This window comes from Columba livia, chromosome 14 (genome assembly GCF_036013475.1).
Source record: "Columba livia isolate bColLiv1 breed racing homer chromosome 14, bColLiv1.pat.W.v2, whole genome shotgun sequence".
NCBI classification, from domain to species: Eukaryota; Metazoa; Chordata; class Aves; order Columbiformes; family Columbidae; genus Columba; species Columba livia.
The window spans coordinates 14,764,878-14,784,121 of NC_088615.1; the positions used below are offsets into that span (position 1 = coordinate 14,764,878).

The 19,244-nt window shown below is 38.4% G+C and overlaps 1 protein-coding gene across 17 annotated transcripts in view; it reads left to right on the forward strand.

Annotated features, from left to right (window-relative positions):
- The window catches only part of TENM2 (teneurin transmembrane protein 2), a 645,420-nt gene that overhangs the window by 528,845 nt on the left and 97,331 nt on the right, over positions 1-19,244 (forward strand). For 16 of the 17 annotated variants that reach the window (XM_065030083.1, XM_065030081.1, XM_065030084.1 and 13 more), the window contains 3 exons: positions 4,795-5,000; positions 12,816-13,011; positions 15,828-15,929. In XM_065030083.1, coding sequence (XP_064886155.1) covers positions 4,795-5,000; positions 12,816-13,011; positions 15,828-15,929 — 504 coding nt within the window. Of the gene's footprint in view, positions 1-4,794; positions 5,001-6,211; positions 12,201-12,815; positions 13,012-15,827; positions 15,930-19,244 lie in introns of those variants that run through there. The other variant, XM_021289142.2, reaches the window with a different exon arrangement.

Consider the following 19,244-nt stretch of genomic DNA (forward strand, 5'->3'; position numbering starts at 1 on the left):
CACACAGAAACTGTTATTTGCTAATACTTAAGATATTTTATTAGCAATGCAGCAGACAGGCTTATGTTTCAGGAATAACAGATTTATTAAATGGGAAGAGTTGCCACTCTTACGTACCGATGAGTTGAGTTCAGATGCAGATAGGGTAAGACCTGACTTGGCTGCCTGAGACATGGGTGCTGCCCCAACCGTGGTCCTGCTGAACCCTCATCCTGCTCATGGGCGTCAGGACTCAGTAACGGGAGGGAATTCTGTGTCATGTTGCAAAAGATAAGAAGATGGAAAACTCATACCTCATTAACAATGTAAGCATGACTCTTTGGATTTCTACTGTTTCCTTTCAGATGCTTCAGAACATGATCAAAATGTAACAACAATCAATGTATTTTAAATGTCACTTCCGTTACCTTAATTCAATTTAATCAAGACATGCCCTCATTTTCCAAGTGGATTAATCTTATTAAGTAGTTACGTGGCTAATGTAATGTAGATCTTAATTAATGCTTTAGCTGAAGTGTTAATATGGATGCTCTGAAGGCTTCCAGATGTGGTCTGCTGAAAATATACCAGGGTCTAGAGCTGTCTTAGCAGAAGCAAAGTATTTGACCAAGTTCAACAGAACAGAAGAGGAATTTTATGTTTGTGATTGTGTTGGTGGTAATAGTATGAGTTGCTGTGTTTAACGTTAGGTGGTGAAGTGTATTATAATAATCATCAGAGATTATTGTTATGGCGATGCAGAAATCCATGCCACTAGGTACTTATTTTTGTGAAATGCAGTGAACTAAGAGATCTTAATTTCATTTCAGCTATAATTTGCTTGTGATTCTGAAAACAATGAATCTTGTGAAGTCATGCCCACATGAATGTGAAGATGTGCCTACATTTTTAGGTTTTAGGTGTATCAGGTCATTAAGACGTGTTTCTTAATTCCACCTGCAGGGCCAGATTGTTTGATGGCAGCTGAGCCAGAGCAGTGGTCTTAAGCAGACACTGTCTTTGCAGAATTTCTTTCCTTTCACAACAGTAGAAATGTGAGATACTGATTAGCAGATGTGAGATCCTGAGTTTGTTTCAGAAGCTGTTTTACTGGACTCCTGAAAGCTTATACAAATTCAGAAGCTTCCTTCCTCCTCACTTCACAAAATAGCACTCATGAGTACCTCAGCATCTCCAGCATAACTGAAGTTCAAGATGTGTCATAGCAGCTTTTCATTTCTTGGCTTTTTACTTTATTATAGCTGTGGGAATTTGTTTTGCATCAGCAGTCAATCTATTGTACACATTTCAAAAAGAATCTGTTTTCACTTGGGTCCTAGGGCACTTAGCTATTAGTAGTATAGATCTTGAAGCAGGAGTTCATACAGGAAGTGATCAGTGTGGCAATAGTGCATAACACTGATTTTTCCACTGAAGAAATTTGTATAGAAAAAGATTTTCTACTTTTTTTTTGATTGCCTTTCTGGAACAATAAGAATTGTCTGGTCATGTAAGTAGCAAATTTATCCAAGGAAAAAAAAAATCAAGCTGTCATTCAAAACCATAGTAATTCCCGCATATTCTTTTTTGGCAAAAAGTCAGTGGAATGTATTTCTGTATTGAATGGTTTCCTTTACACAGCTGTAGTGTAATTTCTTTGGAATTCTGAGTCATCTGTGAAAATCCCTAACTATATAACAAACAAGAATAGAAAAATAAGTTAGATTAAAATATAAGGAAAGCTTTGTCTGCAGCAGTGATTTATAAGAAATGCAGAGGTACAGGAAGAGAAGTGAGAACCTACATTGGTGGTATTTATTCCTTGTGTTTAATTTGAAATTGTCCAGATTATTTTGGTAGTTCATTATGGATCCATTGGAACTGTAATTCCACTAAATATTTTTCAAGAGTGCCATCAGGACACAGTTTGCAGTCATCACCGTTATAAAGGCCCACAGTCAAAGCACTGGAATTAATTGCTATTTAAACGTGATGTCTGTAGCATGACACTGCTGGTAGCCAGATTTCATTTTTATTTTTTAATTGTCACTACAGTATAGGAGAGGAGCCTGTAATAAATAGTCAAGTATACCTGGTTTCAGTGTAGGTACAGTTCTGCCTCCATAGCTGACACTGCTTGACATCAGTTAAATTAAAGGCTGACTGGGCATGTCCTATCAGCTGCCACCTTGAAAGTCACCTCCAGCGCAAAGACGGGGCCTGCTGACAAGTTAGCAGGGGGAGTTCGCATCGTTTTTGTCACGTATCGCCTGTTTGATAGCTTCAAAGGCAAATATACTTGAGTGCTAAAACAGTCTTTTCAAATGTATATGCCAAAATAGTAATTCAACTGGGTAAATAACACAGCAGTTTAAATGAATAAGTGTTATTTAGTTGATAAATATATGTTTGACTGAGCGATTGAAATGGCTCCCCTGGGTAAGATGCAGAAGTATGCTTTTAAAACTCTCTTTTGTAGATGTTTATAGAGAAGAAATCACAGAAAAAAAAAAAAATAAATTCAAGTATCCATGGCATAAACAGATGAGACTCTAAAACAGTCACCAACAGCAGAGATAATCATGTTGGGATTTATTTGTTCACAATAGTATGAGTTGTTTGGGTTAGTCTTTCTTTCCAGATTTGTCAGTTTGTCACGTCTGTAACGTCACTTAAATGTAGTTGATGTTCTTTGAATGTGATCTGCAGTGGTCCATCAAAATGGAAAAGCTTCTAAAAATAGCTGGAGGCAGTGAGTCAGGTGGCAAGATACAGTCTCTGCATTAGGAGGTGAAGACTGAAGGGAGATATAAAAAAGTTTCAGAGTCTCTAGAGACAGAGTTTATAAGTGAAGCTGTTAGTGCAGAAAAAGCCATTGCACATCTAAAGCTAGGATGATGTTTTGCTTCCCAAGTTTAAAAAAAATAAATGTACTGACTAATAAAAAAAGAGGTTCAGTGTTCGTATATACTTGGCTTTTCATTTCCATATTTCTCAGTAAGAGTAATGTTGTGCTCAAAGGAGATGAAGGAGCCCTCAGTCTTAGGCTGACCTCTCAGCCCTGCCACTGGTTCCAGTATGGCATTCAACAGGTGATTTTATGTGCCCTGTACCTGGTTTTCCTATGCTAGCAGGTAAGATCCAAGTTAAATTCTAGGGAGATGGCACCTGACTTCATTGAGGTAGGGACTTTGAGGCATCCTCTGTTGCAGTAATCCATGAGAAATGAAGTCGTGTATGTTTTATAAAACATTGCATGTTTGAATCTGATTGGTATGTTCTTAGGTTGCTCTAAAGGCCTGTTGCTTGACGTTCTCAGCCATTTTCCCGTCTTTGCAGCTTCTAGCCCTTTCTTTTTTTCTTAATGCCGTGAGGTTATTGTAGACCGATTAACATAGAAAATGAAGAAACAAACAAGTTGCCAAAAACTGTATAGCAATTGGTATTCTTTACCATTTCAAAACACTGCTAACATAATATCTGTTTCATTATGTACAAGTGTAAGTGCTGCTAACATAGATAATTTGGAATCTATAATTGAAACGTTGCTATTGCAGCTCTCTCAATTAAAGATAGTCAAGACAGAAAAGCTGTTATGTACTTACCTGCTGGAATTATGTGTCATTCTCTACCATCCTGTTACAGTCATACTGTGCTGCAATATATTTCAAAAGTAACTTGCCATTTATTGAGAATAGCATTACACCATGAAAAAAAATGAAGTAAACACTGAGCCTTTTACAAATACTGTGAATTTTTTCAAATACTGTCACTACCGTCAAGTGTGTATTAATAGTTATATTAATGTTACATTTAAATTTCCGTGACTGTTAACAGACATCTTCTGTGGTTTTCTGGTCTTTATAGTATCTGTTGTAATAATTTTAAAATGGATTTATCACCATGTTGTTTGACAGTACGGAACACAAAATCAAACACTACTATGTACTGTAGCTCGAAAGGACTGCTAACTCTTCACGTATTGCACTCCATGTTTAAAATATTTGTAGCCTCAGAACCATCCTGCTCGGCTGAGAACAGAGGGAATTTGCACCATGTTTTAAAGGTTGGCTATTTCATGGGCTGGAAGCCAGAGCACTCAACCAGAAAGGTCTTGTGCCTTGTCTTCAATAATGCATGCTGAAGAACCATCAAGTGATGGATTTTAACAAGGGAGAAAGACTTGTGGATAGTCCCTGCTTCAGGCAGAGAGAACTTAAAAGGCAGCACATCAAGTTGTGCTGAGTTTCTTTCAAGAGGGAGAAGATGCATCTTCAAGTACAGACACTGTCCTCTAAATCCTTTTCTGTGCATTTCATTTCTTCTGTCAAATCTCTTCTCTATGACCTGGAATTTATTGCACTACTTTAATATATAAAACAAGGCTAATAAAAATTCGCAGTCTATTCATTCAGATTGAAGCTACCCCTCCAGTTCACCTTTCTGATAATTTTTTTTGTACGCCTGTTGCCTACAAGATGCAGCTGAAAAGAGCACCGTGAGATTTGTGTGTGCTTAATTGACTCTCTACTGTTACTATATTTGATCAATAAAGAGCAATTGCAGAATTAAAGGGTTGGAAGGATTAGGGGAGTGCAGATGCTCCACCAAAAAATGTTCACAGCCTTCTTACTTCAAATACAGGGGCAAATTCTTGCACACTGTTAGAAACAGCAGGCAAATTGCATCAGAATAACAAATGAATGTTTTTTTATTTAACAGGTGGCATTGCTACAGTTGTTCATCCTAAATGAACAGAAATACTGTATTAAAAACAGTTATTTCATCTGATTCATATTTGCTTTTATTCTACAGGGCCATGGGTCACTAGGAATAGCAGCATAGACAGTGGAGAAACAGAAGTTGGCCGCAGGGTCACCCAGGAAGTGCCGCCCGGAGTTTTTTGGCGGTCTCAGATCCATATCAGCCAGCCACAATTCCTGAAGTTCAACATATCCTTAGGGAAAGATGCACTTTTTGGTGTTTATATAAGAAGAGGACTCCCACCATCACATGCCCAGGTACTTTATCAATGTATTTGTTGGCTTTAAATGGCAAAATGCGCAAGTTTAGAGCGTCTGGGTTAGATTTATATTGGAGCTTATGGACCTCAAGTTTAGGGGTTCTGTTCAGCATCCTGGGATTTACTTAATTTGCAATATTTGACTGAACACTCTGATATCAAGATTTCTAGGTTATTACATACCTCAAGAGTACTTTGATGAAATAAGTAATCAATGATGATGTTCTTGCCATTCAGGTTTTTAAAATAACTTGCAGTTTGTCATCCAAGGTTTTAAGTCTCTGACAAAATCTTGGCACCAGCTGGGCTAAACCTATCCAGTTATACACCAGTCTAAAATGATGAGTGACGATGGTCAGGCGCATAGTATCAAAGCGCTGTGTACAGTTGGAATGCATGCACGGCTAGATGTGATAATATATAATTTTCTATCTTTGTGGAAGTTTTAATCTCCACAGGCTGTTGGAATGGCCTTGCTGGGGTGTGCAGCAGACTTTGGCAGCACTGCTACCCGGCCACATTAGAGAACATAATGCAGCAGCCATGTGTTTGATAGCTTTAATTTGACTCCTTTTCCCTCAAGGGTGTCGTTTTGGTGTAATATCTCACTCAGACATGGGACAAGCCTTGCAGTTGGAAAACCAAATCCTTCTTGACTTCTAACCAGCCTCAGGGATGAAAACTCAGCAACACCACCACATTTTTACAGTGACCCTGTAGTATGGAGCTAAGGGCTGTAGGTGAAGATAGTTTTAAAGTTAGTGAGACCACACTTAAGTATCTTTTCCTTCTGGGTTGTCCAGTGTGTTTTTTACTTTCTTTGCTGTGAGAAGATATAACCATATTTCTGTTAAAGAGAGATTTTTTTATTATTATTATTAGATTGAAAACTCATTAATGTGAATCAAATTATTCCAATTTACTTAGATTAGAACTTTAATGAGAAATAATATATTTGCAGTTACACATACTAAAGGGAAAGAAACTTGCTTCTTTAGAGAGCAAGGGAAGCAGCAACAGCAACCAGCTTTTGGAAAAGACCCCTTCCTTCATGCATATCCTTGCTGCTAAAAATCGGTTCTTTATTCAGAAATTATCACCTAAACTTAAAATGCTTTATTTAGTATAAGATGTAGAACTCCATCATCCCTATTGGGAAAGCCCCATTTAACATTTTTAGATGCCTTGTCCTGATTTGCAAATAACTGCTGCTACTTTTTCCTTTGGCAAAGCTGACTGCAATTACATAAATGGTTAAAATGCATGATCTAAGCTAAAAGCCCAGAGGCTTTAACATAATTGCATTGCTACATATTGCCTGCAAGGAGGTATCAACTCTGAGTGAACTGTGTCCATGTGCATGCACAAACTCGTGGTACAAACAGTGGACCAATTAATTTTGTGGAGAAAACTACACTTACATTAAATGAATTTTGGATCTGCTTCCCAATGTGAGAGGCAAATTTATAGAACTATTCTGCATTGCCTCTTTTTCCTTGGTGTTTATTATTGCCTGTAGTCTGAATTGAGAACAAATATCTTCAAGCAGAGTTGGGATGAAAGGAGGAAAGAGGTTTACATGAGTTTATGACCTCTACTTCTGTGAATTTGTGAACAAGCAGCTTTGACTATCCAAACTCCATCAGCTTTCTGTAGTATGCTGGTTTAAAATGTTCTGTGAGTTATTGAATGGATATATCCAACTGGTAAGAAATAAAGATCAGCAGGCCACAACCCAAGGAGGGGAGGGCAAGTGGTTGGCTTTTCCTGTAGCCAGAGATTAGCGTACAGCATCCTGAAGCTCCGTACAAAGGCTAGAAAATTGGGGAAATTGTAGAGGGCTGTTGATTCATTTTCAGCTGTTGCCAGACATGGGTGGATCACAAAAGATACCCACAGAGAATATGTTCCAGGGTGAAAGCCTTTCTTAAGAATGTTTTGATTTTGGCTATAAGGCTTCAACATGTTGTCTTGAGGGCAAAATTATATCTGTGGATCTTTAGCTGTTGCAATGACTTAATGACATAATTCATTGAGCGTGTCTCATTTAAATCAGAATTTTGGCTTTCGCTTCCCCTGTCATTGCACCATGAAAAAAAACCCAGCAATTTAGTTGACGAAAACAGACAAAAGTATAAATCATAAAGTGAAAATGGCTTAGGGCAACCAAAGCTCCTTAGCAATCATCAAGGTTTGCTATATATACAAGTTAATTATAATTGACTAAGGCATGATGGAGGTATGCCTGTATCTTTTACAAGAAATCCGGTTGGATGTAATTCTAGCTGAACTTTTATTTCTATTCCACTGTGATAAAATGTATTTGTTCTAGGTTTCATTATGATGTTCTCATCTGAGAAGGCTGTAATCAGGCAAAGTTTCTCTTTCTTTCACTCCAAATTACATGGATAGGATATAAATTTCTTGATGTTTCTGTTGAATTAAATAATGAAAAATATCATTGGTGTTTCCTACTGAGCTGGATTTCTCCTCGGAGAACCTGTTTTCCAGTCTTTGGAGGAAGCAATTCCAACCCTCTTCTATAACTGGAGTTAATGAAATCCACCAATACAATCTGCAGAATTACTTTCCCGTATTCGTGCCGGGTCCTGATGCTTGTCAACAGGGTGGTACAGCAGAGGATGGCTTGGCATTTTTGCCCAGCAATCAAAATTCAGCCAAGCTGCTACCAAGAGAAAAAGAAAGAAAAGGGAAGCTGTTACAGACCAGAGTTAGCGAAAAGTAGCCTTGTTCTGACAGAAAGAAGCAAAAGGGTTTGTATTAATGAGAATAGTCTGAAGTTGACACCAGGAGATATTTTTAAATTGAAATTTAAAATCCTTGTTTTTGCAGGTTAGGGACATGAGCTGTAAAGCAGCGAACAACTACACTTGACAGTTCATCACTGATCAGTGCTGATATGTCAAGCCAAGTAAAATCCTTTGTGGGAACAAGTCAATAATCAGCAAATTAGGTACATGATTAACCTGAGACAACAAGATGCAGTTCCTGTCTGAGAGCCCTGCTGAGATTTAACCTTCTCAGTATTACTGTTTAGCAAATATTCCAAATGCCTGGTTTAGTCAGTCAAACTGATGTAGCTGTAAACTTGCCCAGCAGCAGCCTGTGTGCCATGTGCATGGGGAATGCAGCTCTAGAGGAGAGCTAAAAATGCAGTCTGGAGTGGCAAGCAGGCTACAAACAGGAATTTTGCTTTCAAGCAAAGTTCTTCTGGCCTGTGTAGTGTTACATAGAAATAACAAAATACATGTTACAGTCGTGGATGATCAATAGGAAATTAGTAAAAGGTAGTCATACTAATTAAATTGATGATGTATAGAAAATGAACTGTAAATGTAAGATAATGCAGGAAGTGACTCTTCAGAGATTACAGAAATTATGATGTTACTACATATTGGTATAACATTCGAAATGGCACGTGAAATAAGGTAACCTTACGGAAACATCACTGTAACATGTGAAGAAGACAGTTCATGGAGTTGTATTGTTTTCATTTCCAGCAGAGTGTTTTATATGTATAAATTTTTCATGTCAAAATGAAAACCGTTTTCATTTAGAACAGGAAATGGCTTTATTTGAAACAACTTGAATAGCTGAGGAGCTTCAGTGTTACCTTGGTTTTTAGCCAGTGCTCAAACACATTGAGGTGCTCTGGCCACCTCCAAGTGCTCCGGTGCTGTCATTGCTGATGGCTGCGTTGTGCGGCTTGTGTTGGATCACGTTCAAATGTTGAAACAAATCACTTGGCTGTCACTGTGGGTATCAGATGTTTCAAGGGTGTGTTTTAATGAATAATTACCAGCTGGATTTTATGAAGAACTAATTTTAAAGCACTTTGCAAACAAGTTGCTCTGACATATGTTTTCTTGGCTGCTTAGGTCTTGCGGGGCTTTGGCATAAAGAGGAAGACTAGCCACAAAGCCAAGACTGTTTTTTTCCTTCCCCCTTAATTTGAATATGCATGTCTGTTATTAAGACAAGAGCTCTAAGAAATCTTTGTTTTCAATGTTGAATTTCAAACACAGTTGGGGGTTTTGCAGAGGCGTGCAAATGGTTTGAAATCTAAGAAAAACCCAAAGGTGATGCAGGCTCTCTGCATCTTCAGCATTGACCCCTGCAAACTCTCTGCTTTGCTCTGCTCTCACACCTGGATGCACCTGGGCTCAGGGGATCTGTGCTATATGGATGGTGTTGTGCAGTATAGTCTCTACCATATATGTAAAGTTCCAAAACTGTTTTGCTGACTCCCCTTGGTTACTAGAAAAAGAAAATCCTCATTAGCTTATGAAGAAGGTGCATCAGAGGAGGAGAGAAATCACTGCATTGGAGAAATTATAAAAACAAATTGCCCAGAAATAACTTGGTATGAGATTTAGGTTTGTAAATAAACATATGCAGTAGGGTTTTGGCATGCTGTGTAGTAAAAATAAACTCACTGAGAATGTGAATTTGGAATTTTAGAGAGGTGTGTTGGCAAGTCACTTGCTTATATGCAGCTTTAATCACAGTAAGTACTCCCTACTGCAAAATGGAACTCTGAAAATGTAGTCATGGGATTTTTGATGCATTTTGTTTCTGAGCAGTTTTGGCCCCTTTTCTGTGACTTTTGCTTTTTTGAAGCTATGAAATATGAAGTATCATAGAAAGAAAAAAATTCAATGTAACTTCCAAATTACTTGAGAGATTCAGTTTGGTTTGACAGATCCATCCCCTACCTAATTCATGTGATGTAGCTGTCTCTTCCTTAGCAGTTGTGTGTGTTACGTTAAAAATTCCACAGTTGCTACTTTCATGATCATGAAAGTACCTTCATTCGTCTTCTAATTATGCGTGCTTGTCAATAAGGAGCTTTAAAGCAAGAGCTTCAACACAACATTACATAGAATTAATCACTCAAATTTGGTAAATCTGAAAATCAACAGGGCCACAAGAAGCAAAATGATGATTCAGGTTAACAATGTGAAGAAATCTTATCTGGTTATGAACTGACAGTGCCATCTCGGTGACCCTTTACTCAGGGATTTTAGATTTTGGGGCACATATACCTAGTATGTGCTGACACATGAAGATTTGTACACCCAGGGAGCCACCAGCACCTCCATTATCTTCCTTCTCTTTTTCTCAGTCCTGAGGAATCTAAAGTGGAATAAAAATCTATTGTTAGACTCTGTATCAGTTTACACTGGTATTTCACCATTCATAAAGTTATTCAGGTTTAAGCATTTTGCTTTTGGCTGAGCATGAAATAGTTCCTCCTAGACTGATTAGAGAGGGGAGATATAACAATCTTAGTTTTCCCAAAGTTAAAGCTGTAGCCTTATGGGGAGTCATGCCAGGGGACCTGCTCTCACTAGGTCACACCCCATCATCCTGAGAAGAGATTCTGCAGCTAAAACTACTTCAAGCAGTTTCAGCCTGAGCACTCTTCCCCTTCGATCTCGCCAACTGCTGAGCCTTCTCTGCAATATGAGGTAGAATCAGCATCACACAGAGGGGAGGCAGAGGCGCCTGCCAGCACAAGCAGAGATGAACAGCGTGTTGCCAGTGAGAAATGTCAGCTTTTATTGCTGCTTCCTTAGCTGACCCTTTGTGAACGATTGTTCTGAAGAGCAAGATTTCTTTTTCCCAAGATGTTGCCAGACTAATAACATTTCCCAAGGAGGTGATGAGTCTGTCCTTAACCTCTGACTGTTGGACGATAGGTTTTAGCAATATTTCCAAATGTCATTGATTTAAGAGAAAGATATACGTGTGTTTGGCACCTCTGATACTGTGAAAGTTACCGACGTGCCAGAAATCTCTAAATCTCTGGTGTGTGTTGGCTAAAATGCACTGATTTACCTGATTTACTTTCTGCAAAAATCCTGTGTGAAAAAAAGGCTCAAGTGGATGGCAAGCTGATCTTCACCGTCTGCTGAAACTTCTAATTCCACTTCTGCTCTTTTCCATGATTAAAGGCATAGGAGAGAGTGGATAATGCACTTGCTGTGACAACACTGTGACAAATTTCCTTTGTGGCTGCATATTGGTGTCATAGTTCCACGTTTCACAGGAAAGTAGTAGTACCTCTGTATTTTTCCCTTTGTTGTAAGGCCAAGTGTATCAAGGACTCTATATCGCTCATATATAACGGTTAGAAAATTTCCAGTAGAAATGTCAGCTTTTATGCCTCAGTTTTAGATAGATGTGTAACATGGTGCTAAAGTGTTAAATCAATCCATCTGTCTGTCTCTTCTACTGAAAGGGAGAATATTCATTATTTTATTGCATATTGTGTATTATTTGCTAGAACTCACTGCTAATGAGTAGAATTTGCTATACAAGACAACCCTCTCAGGACGTTTGGTCTGTTTAGTATGCAAGATTTCGGTTTTCTGTTTAAACTGAAAGCAAGGGAAAGTGTACATTTTCTCAGAGCTGTCGCAGGCACAGACCATGTGTGCTAGAGATAACAGAGGTAAATGCAATGAAACTACTGGCAAGCAAGCACATACTATTACTGTATTTTATTGAACACATACATCTTTCTTTAGACATGTCTATCTATATCTATCTACTCCTACATAGATAAATGTGTCTAAAACAAGATGTGTTTTCATAGGGGACTTGTTATACAACTATCAAAAGATTAGATATATTGTTTTTGTTGTTTCTTAAGGGCTTCCCTTAGATAGGAACTATGAGAGCTGGAAGTTGAGCAAAACATCAGCTTGAGAGCTCCAGAATAACAGACATTAAAGACAGAAAAAAAGCCTATTAGGACAGCTAGTCCAGCTGCTTTGTTATGCAGAGTTATTCCCTGCTGTAGATTAAACAATATTTCTTCCAGTCCTGTTTAATTGTCTGATGCCATGGCATCTCCATTGGGAGGCTATTACTGAGCTTAATAGATGGGAAGCTTATCTGACATTCATCTTCAATTTCTTTCTTTTTTTAGTTTCGTGCCATTAATGGTGCCATCCCTCTTGTACTCCAAATAATCACTTGCTCTGTTTGATCCCTTTCCAAAGATTAATGTAATGTTCTACCTTACTTGGAAACCATCCAAACAGAAATTCTCAGTTTTCCTTAATATAAGTTCAATTCCTTCAGCCACTTGATTTGTGTTATTCCTTTCCATGCTCCCTGTGGTTTTTGTAATCTACTTGCCCCTGATTGTTCCACATACAAACTCCAGGTAAGCAACTCTTACTCCATGATATAGAACTTGTGAAGTGCATTTTTGTTGGGTACTGAATTATGTAATATTAGACAGACATGTTGCCTGTTTGTTTTCACATTCTGGGGGCTTCCATTCAGTTATATGTCTGGAGCTAGATCTGAGACTTCTGTTCCTCTTGCAGCAAGAATCTATTGTAGGCAATTGCTTAGAAAAGGCTGTGCCTCTCATGGGTTGAAGGTTTCCAGATTTGAAGGCTGGGTAGGAACCTAAATTTGATGGGTCAAATAATTGGTTTCAATTTCTTTCTCAAAACCCATCGTGTCAAGAAATACTATTTGTGTATTTTTTGATCACCTATGCAGAAGAAAGATGAATAATTCCATGTTACTGTTTAAGAAAGGATAAGAGTCACAGAACCTCTGTGTGTTCCATCATTGACTGGTAAATATTAGTTTGACATTGGCATATTTTCCAGAAATACCATTTTATGACAAGGTAGAAGAGAAAATATAGTGTCAGATTTTGAGCTGAAATTTGATTCTGTATTCAGGTCTGTTTGTTCAGGGAGTTGTTTGTGTGTGTGTTTGTTTGTTTTTCCTCCTTTTTTTCCCCCGTTTTTTTCCCCTGCAGTACGATTTCATGGAACGCTTGGATGGGAAAGAGAAATGGAGTGTGGTGGAGTCCCCACGGGAACGTCGGAGCATTCAGACCCTTGTTCAGAATGAGGCTGTGTTTGTTCAGTACTTGGATGTGGGTTTGTGGCACTTGGCATTTTACAACGATGGCAAGGACAAAGAAGTGATCTCTTTCAGCACAGTTATTTTGGGTAGGTGTCTCCAAGTTGAGCATTTTTCCTCTCTGTTTGTACCTTCCCTTACTGAAAGTTGTAAGATTTTATTGCAGTCTTCAGTATTCAGCCTGTTTATCCTTATGCTGTGCTTTTTTATTTCTCAGTGCTACTCTGTCACAAAGTCGGTAATGGGGTGCTGATTTTAATTTGCTGATTTAAGGATTTTAGCATTCACATAGATCTTGAGTGTAGTTCTGGAAAGCAAAACTCAGATAAGTTCAGTCTGGGTTGAAGCATTCCCTAGTTAATATTCCACTCCCTTATCTCTGTCATTCTTACACTTCTTATTTGCTCCTCTGGAGGAGCTTCTTCACACCCAGGTAGAATAGTGTCCAACAGGAGAGAGGTTTCATCTTAGCAGAAAGCACAAGAAGCTGACACCTGTGGATGAGATTGTTGTTTGCAGTTACCCGAGGGACTGAGTCAGTTAATTAGCCATTTGCTACCTTGAAGCTTGCTGCTCACCTAATAGCGGGTAATCTCCTCCACATGGTGGAATGAAGAGCAGACAAACGTCTAGCCTATGATCTGAGAAGCCTGCTGGCTTTTTTAGAAGAACAGGGTTACATTTAGTTGAAAATCAAACTGAGTCTTAAGTTCCCCAATTTTATTAGATCTGTTGAACTTTGAAGGATTTAATGAACTTTGCTGAACATCTTGTCACAGTGGCACAAAAAATTCTGAGATAGTCTGTGTGGTATTCTGTCCTGGCCGGTGAAGTATTAAATGGCACTATATTGTAAACATCTGCAATTCCTGTTAGTTCAGGGAAAGTGAAACTGCTAAAAGTCCAAGTGAGTTTTTAGCCTTGGTGAAAAATAGTTGTAGATCTTTTCAAGTCTTGCCTGATTGATGCTACGAAGCTTATTTTTTTTCCTTTTGCATTAGTATAAAATTCAGTTTGTTGGCTTAAGTCCCAAAGGGTGTAGGAGGATAGCCAATACTGTGTCATTAAGTGTGAATATAATTGTTTCTGTTAACCACAATTAAGATGAAAAAATGATTTTTCTTTCATAGCTTATATGTGATTTTATAAGAGCTACTAGGTACTGTGCATTTTGGTATATATACACATATATTTGCATATTTGCTTATAGAAGGCTTTTTCTGCTTCTTCAAAAACAACAACATCTGTGCTTATATCGTGTTTTGCCCCTCTTGTGCTTAAACCTTCAGCTGTGATAAGTTGTCCTTAAAAGAGCTGCCTGGTCTAGGCTACAGCTTTCAAGAGCATCAAAGGTCTAATAGTCAGGTAGACTACTTGATAGTGCAATAACAGTAATTGGACTGAAATGTAGAGAAAAATACAGTGTTTTATCCAGTTCAGAGGTTCTTCTACACACAGCTAATATCAGACATTTCATAATCAAAGGATCTGAGACAGCTCATACTTTCTCTGATGTGGAAGAAGAGAAAGAATAACATAAATTATTTTAACTCCCAGACAATACTAAATTTACCACGATTTTGAATACATAGATGATGCTTTTGTGTGCCATGAAGCAAGATAATGAATAAATCTATAGACAAGCTTCTTCGTGAGGCAAATTGATATCTTTGAGCATTATGTTTCAATTTTTCTTTTCATTGTTTACATGAATCATTTCAAGAGGCCAAGCTAATGACATCTCTTTGAAAATTTGCTTTAGAGGGGTTTTTTTATTTAGTGTCCTGCAACTGTGAAATTAGATTTAAAGTTGTGCTTGAATCTTTTTCCTCTTTTCAGTTTAATTTGACAGAACAATACACGGTATGGTTCTGCTAGTTCCAAATCCAAAATTCATTTTCTGTGTTCTACAGCTACTGTTTATTTGGTGTCTGCGACTGACAGAGCCATTTAATTTGGGGCCACAGGTTCCACAACAACAGGGAGTAATAGTGAAGGGTAACAACCTTCCAGTTAGATTTTTTTGTCCCAATAATTCGGTGTTGCAAACACGTTCCACTGAAATCTGACAGCTTACAAATGAAGGTGATTTTAAGAATTAATTGCAAAATTGATATGTGATTTCTAGGTTGCTACTGTGTCAAGTGGTGTATATATTATCCAAATAATAACAGAATTTGTGGAAAATCAGTATTTTGGTACAGGTGAAACATTATCATCAGGCAGGTGTGCTTATTGAAGTCATAACACTTCAGTGAGTCAAACTCTAGTGTTAAACCTTGTCCTCTGTTTCTACAGACCTCTATTTCATCCCCTTGTGTAGCTGCTCGCACCTTTGTTATTAATTTTTTTCGGTATAAATAATATTTGCTGGAGTGGAAGAGCTCCTCTTTGTCATGTTCAGCAGACATTTCTGTCAGCTTAATTAAGGAGGCTTTACATGTCTGTAAAAGGAAAAGAAGAGATGCTCCTTGGGATAATCAGCCTTACGTGGAAGGGTGGTTGTGCCGGGTCAAAGTCACATTGCACAAGGGAGACTGACGATTTTCCTGATGAAGCATTATGTTTGCTGCATAGTTTGAGTTCAAACAGAGCTGTCAAGGTCTGAAGAGGCAGCCCTGTCTGCCTGGTGGACCAGCAGACTTGAGCACTATCAGCAGACTTTGAGTTCTGATGGTGCTCAAGAGACTTAATAAGGGACTCCAGTATATCACTAGGTCTCTACGCTTACTCATGCTGCCATAAAACTTGGTACCTTTTTGCTTCACCTGAACTTTGTGGTGTTAATATTATCGGGGGTTGTTCTTCTAAGTATTGAAGACAAAATAAACTGAAGGAAAATTAAGCAAATAATTTGTAACCTAAATAGGAACCAACTAATGTGCTTGTGATGCTTGTATTTCAGATTCGGTGCAAGACTGCCCACGGAACTGTCATGGGAATGGCGAGTGTGTATCAGGTGTCTGCCACTGTTTTCCAGGATTTCACGGAGCAGACTGTGCTAAAGGTATCATTTTCCCTGTGTTTACAAATAACCACAGTGTGTGTTTGTGATGTATGGATCTATAGTGCCTGCTAGTTAGCATGGGTCCTAGCTAGACTCAAATAGATCAATATGCCTTTTTTTCCTTAGATCTCTTAGTTAAATGTGATCAAGTGGAAGTATTGCTTTGTTGCTGATGAGCTTGCATAACTGCAACTTTTTTTGTGTCAAAGGTGGTAGGTGGAAAGAGCAGAAAAGACTTATTTTCTGTAAAAGTGGATAGATTATCATCAGTGTTTTCTGGTAACCACTAACTAGTCTGCAACAGAAGACTGATTATCTGTCTTTATTGATAGTGTGCAATATTCTGACTTGGCTGAGCCTTACTTCTAGTACATAGCATCTTTCTTGCATATACAATTGCTCTTTGACCAAAGGAAGTTTGCCTTTTTTAGGAAAAAAAGTAGGACTTGATAAAGACTTAAAAGAAACATTTTCTTAAATGTTGATTGTAAATTTTTACAAATAAAATGGGAGATGCATGATTATCAAGGATTAAACAGAAATCTAAAAGACATTTGTGGATTGGCAGTATGTGTTTACTAAGTTTTTCTGAGAGTTTGGGATAGCTGTCATAGGGAAAAGATTCATAAAGAAGGACTTGTTTAGTTTATACAGCTAGTAGCACATATGTTGTCTAAATTGAATGACTTGGTTGTGTTCCCTGCTGTTCCTGAGCTCAGTCATAACATTTTACAGTTTGCTTCCTCCTTAGTTTGTGCGAGATTTAGGCACATTGTCAATATCATATGCTTACAGTTGTTTTCCGCAGGTTGTTAGTGTTCAAAAGGGGAAAGCCTGGTGCTCTGAAATGCCTTGAAGGGCCTTAGTAATGTGCTCATTTCTTCCCAGACTCCTGATCCAGTCCCAAGGACAGTTTGTTGTGTCCCTCCTCTTCCATGGCTGTAGCAGGGTGGCATCCAGGATACTCATGCATGTCTGTGAAGTATTCCATGAATAGCAGTTGTAGTTGTACTGGAGCGAGTAATTTCCATTTTGTGACTCCATATTGGGCACTTGAAGGTGCCGTAATAAGAAAAAAAAAAACAAAACCTAAGGGCCTTGGAAAAAGCTAGTAATGTTAATTCACTGCTAGCCCTACTCATTTTAAAGAATACTTCAAATACAGCATGCATGTTGTTTGATTACCTGAGAAATTAAGACCCTTGGCAAATACGTAGAGGTGATATCTGTATATTACAAAGTAAATGGTGTGATAATGTGTGCTCTAAATAGACGTTGACAGCTGTATGCATTTCTGTGCAAGTGTGCATGCAGTGACTGTGCTCCACTGCCACTCCTCACACGCACGTGGCCGTTAAATCAACTCATCTGCATTTGGAGCTGTGGAGCAACCCTGCGTTGTGTACCGAACCTCTGTGTAACGCTGAATTCTGTGTTAATACTAGAAAAGACTTTGTTCAGGCTGTGTCAGATAAATAGCTTTTTTGTAGGGTACTTGTCAAGCTGTATCTGTCAGGCTTTTCCTCCCTCAGTACATCCCTCTGCTTCCCGCTTGTCCTTGCTGTGTTGTCTTTTTCCCCTCAAAAGCCGAAGTGGTTTCTTGGAAGTTCCTTTCAACCCTTTTACTGTTTCCTTGTCAGACATCACGGTATTTCTAAAGAACAAAGAAGCTTGAGAAACTACCTAAAATGACAAAACGGGTGTGTTGACAGAATTCTCGTGTTTCTGTGCAAGCACAGAGCTGCACGTCTTTATAGGAGGAGACGTGCCCAGCAGGGACCAGGGCTGGAGGGCTCTGTCCTCACCTGCTGCACAGCCACTGCCATACCTGCTCATACTGTGATACTGTGATATGGCCACAGATTTTTATGCCGATTATGTGTGAGAGCAGTTTCAGAAGACAGCATTCAAAATTACATTTGTATGCATGGTAAAACACAGTAAAATGTGATAGAGAATTAAATATTTTCCGGCATATTATATGTATGGAGACATGTTTAATGTACATTTACCGTAATGTTAAATTTATATTTAAGCTGGCACAAGTATAGAAGGATAATGATTTTCTTTCCATCTGATTTTTTAAAAATTATTTCCCTGGCAACACATGGCTCAATGTCTCACTGTAAAATAGTTTGAGGCAAGATTCAAATAGGGAAATGTAGAGAAAACGTGAACAAGCTCCTCAAATGGCTTTTGGAGCTTGATTCATTCAACAGCACAGCACTAAGAGCTTCACATTGGGTGAATCCCAAGTTTGATAGATACATAGCGTGATCCTTTATGCCAGTGAATCCCCTGTTACAGGGCTGATCTTGAGGGCATCAGAGACAATGAATCCTGAGAGGAGTCACGTGCAAACTCTTTGCAGACAGTGTGCAGGTACTCCCTGTGTTACTTTGCCCCATCCATGTAGTTCTAAAAGACAAAAATGAAGGAAATCTGTGAGAGACAGCACAGATTTGACTTCAGATACATTAGCTCCAGCAGAACACCATGAAAATTATTAGAAAGAGATGAACTTTTGGCCCAACACACAGGCTGAAATACACTTTCATACCCTGATGGAAGTGGAGGAAATTTCACCGTCTCAAACACTCTGCCAAATACTGAGAGATTTCATTTCTCATCCTTATCTGTGGAAATAACTTATTCTCAGGTAGTCATTATCAACAGATTTACTCCATCCTTGCTCAGGCAAGATTCCCTTTGAAATCACTTGGAGTTTAACCTAGTTAAGAATTCCATCTAAACCACAAAAAGGCTAACAATACATTTTAATCTCATGTGGGCAAAATATGGCTTATAAAGAAAAAGAAAGCCTGATAATCAAAAGATAATTCAGTGGGTGGAGATGTAGCCTGCTAAAGAAAATGTGTATAGTTAAAGTCAGAGGAAGATTTGCTGTAAATTGAACTGCGCTGAGAGTAACCTTCTGTCCACAATTAGCTGTAGGAGTTATTAATAAGAAGTGATGCTGTGGCCAAGGATCAATTAAAGAATCAGACACGCAGCTATGATTATGTTATTTTGCTATGTTGTCACTTTTTTATATTCATCTCTATTTAACCTCTATGACATAACCACCCCAGTATATCAAGGTGTCCTTCTTACTTAGTGTTCCCATTGTCTGTGTCTTATAATAGTTTGGTGTTTCAACTGCCGAGTTCTGGGGTAAGTCTCCAAGCAGGGATCCTTCATCCTGTCCTGCTTTTCACTGTTTGCACAGTTCCGTGTTCCAATGAGTTGCGTTCTTAGAAGTCACTCAGAGTTGGCTGTAATTTGTTTCATCTCATAATATATTTGAAGGGCATG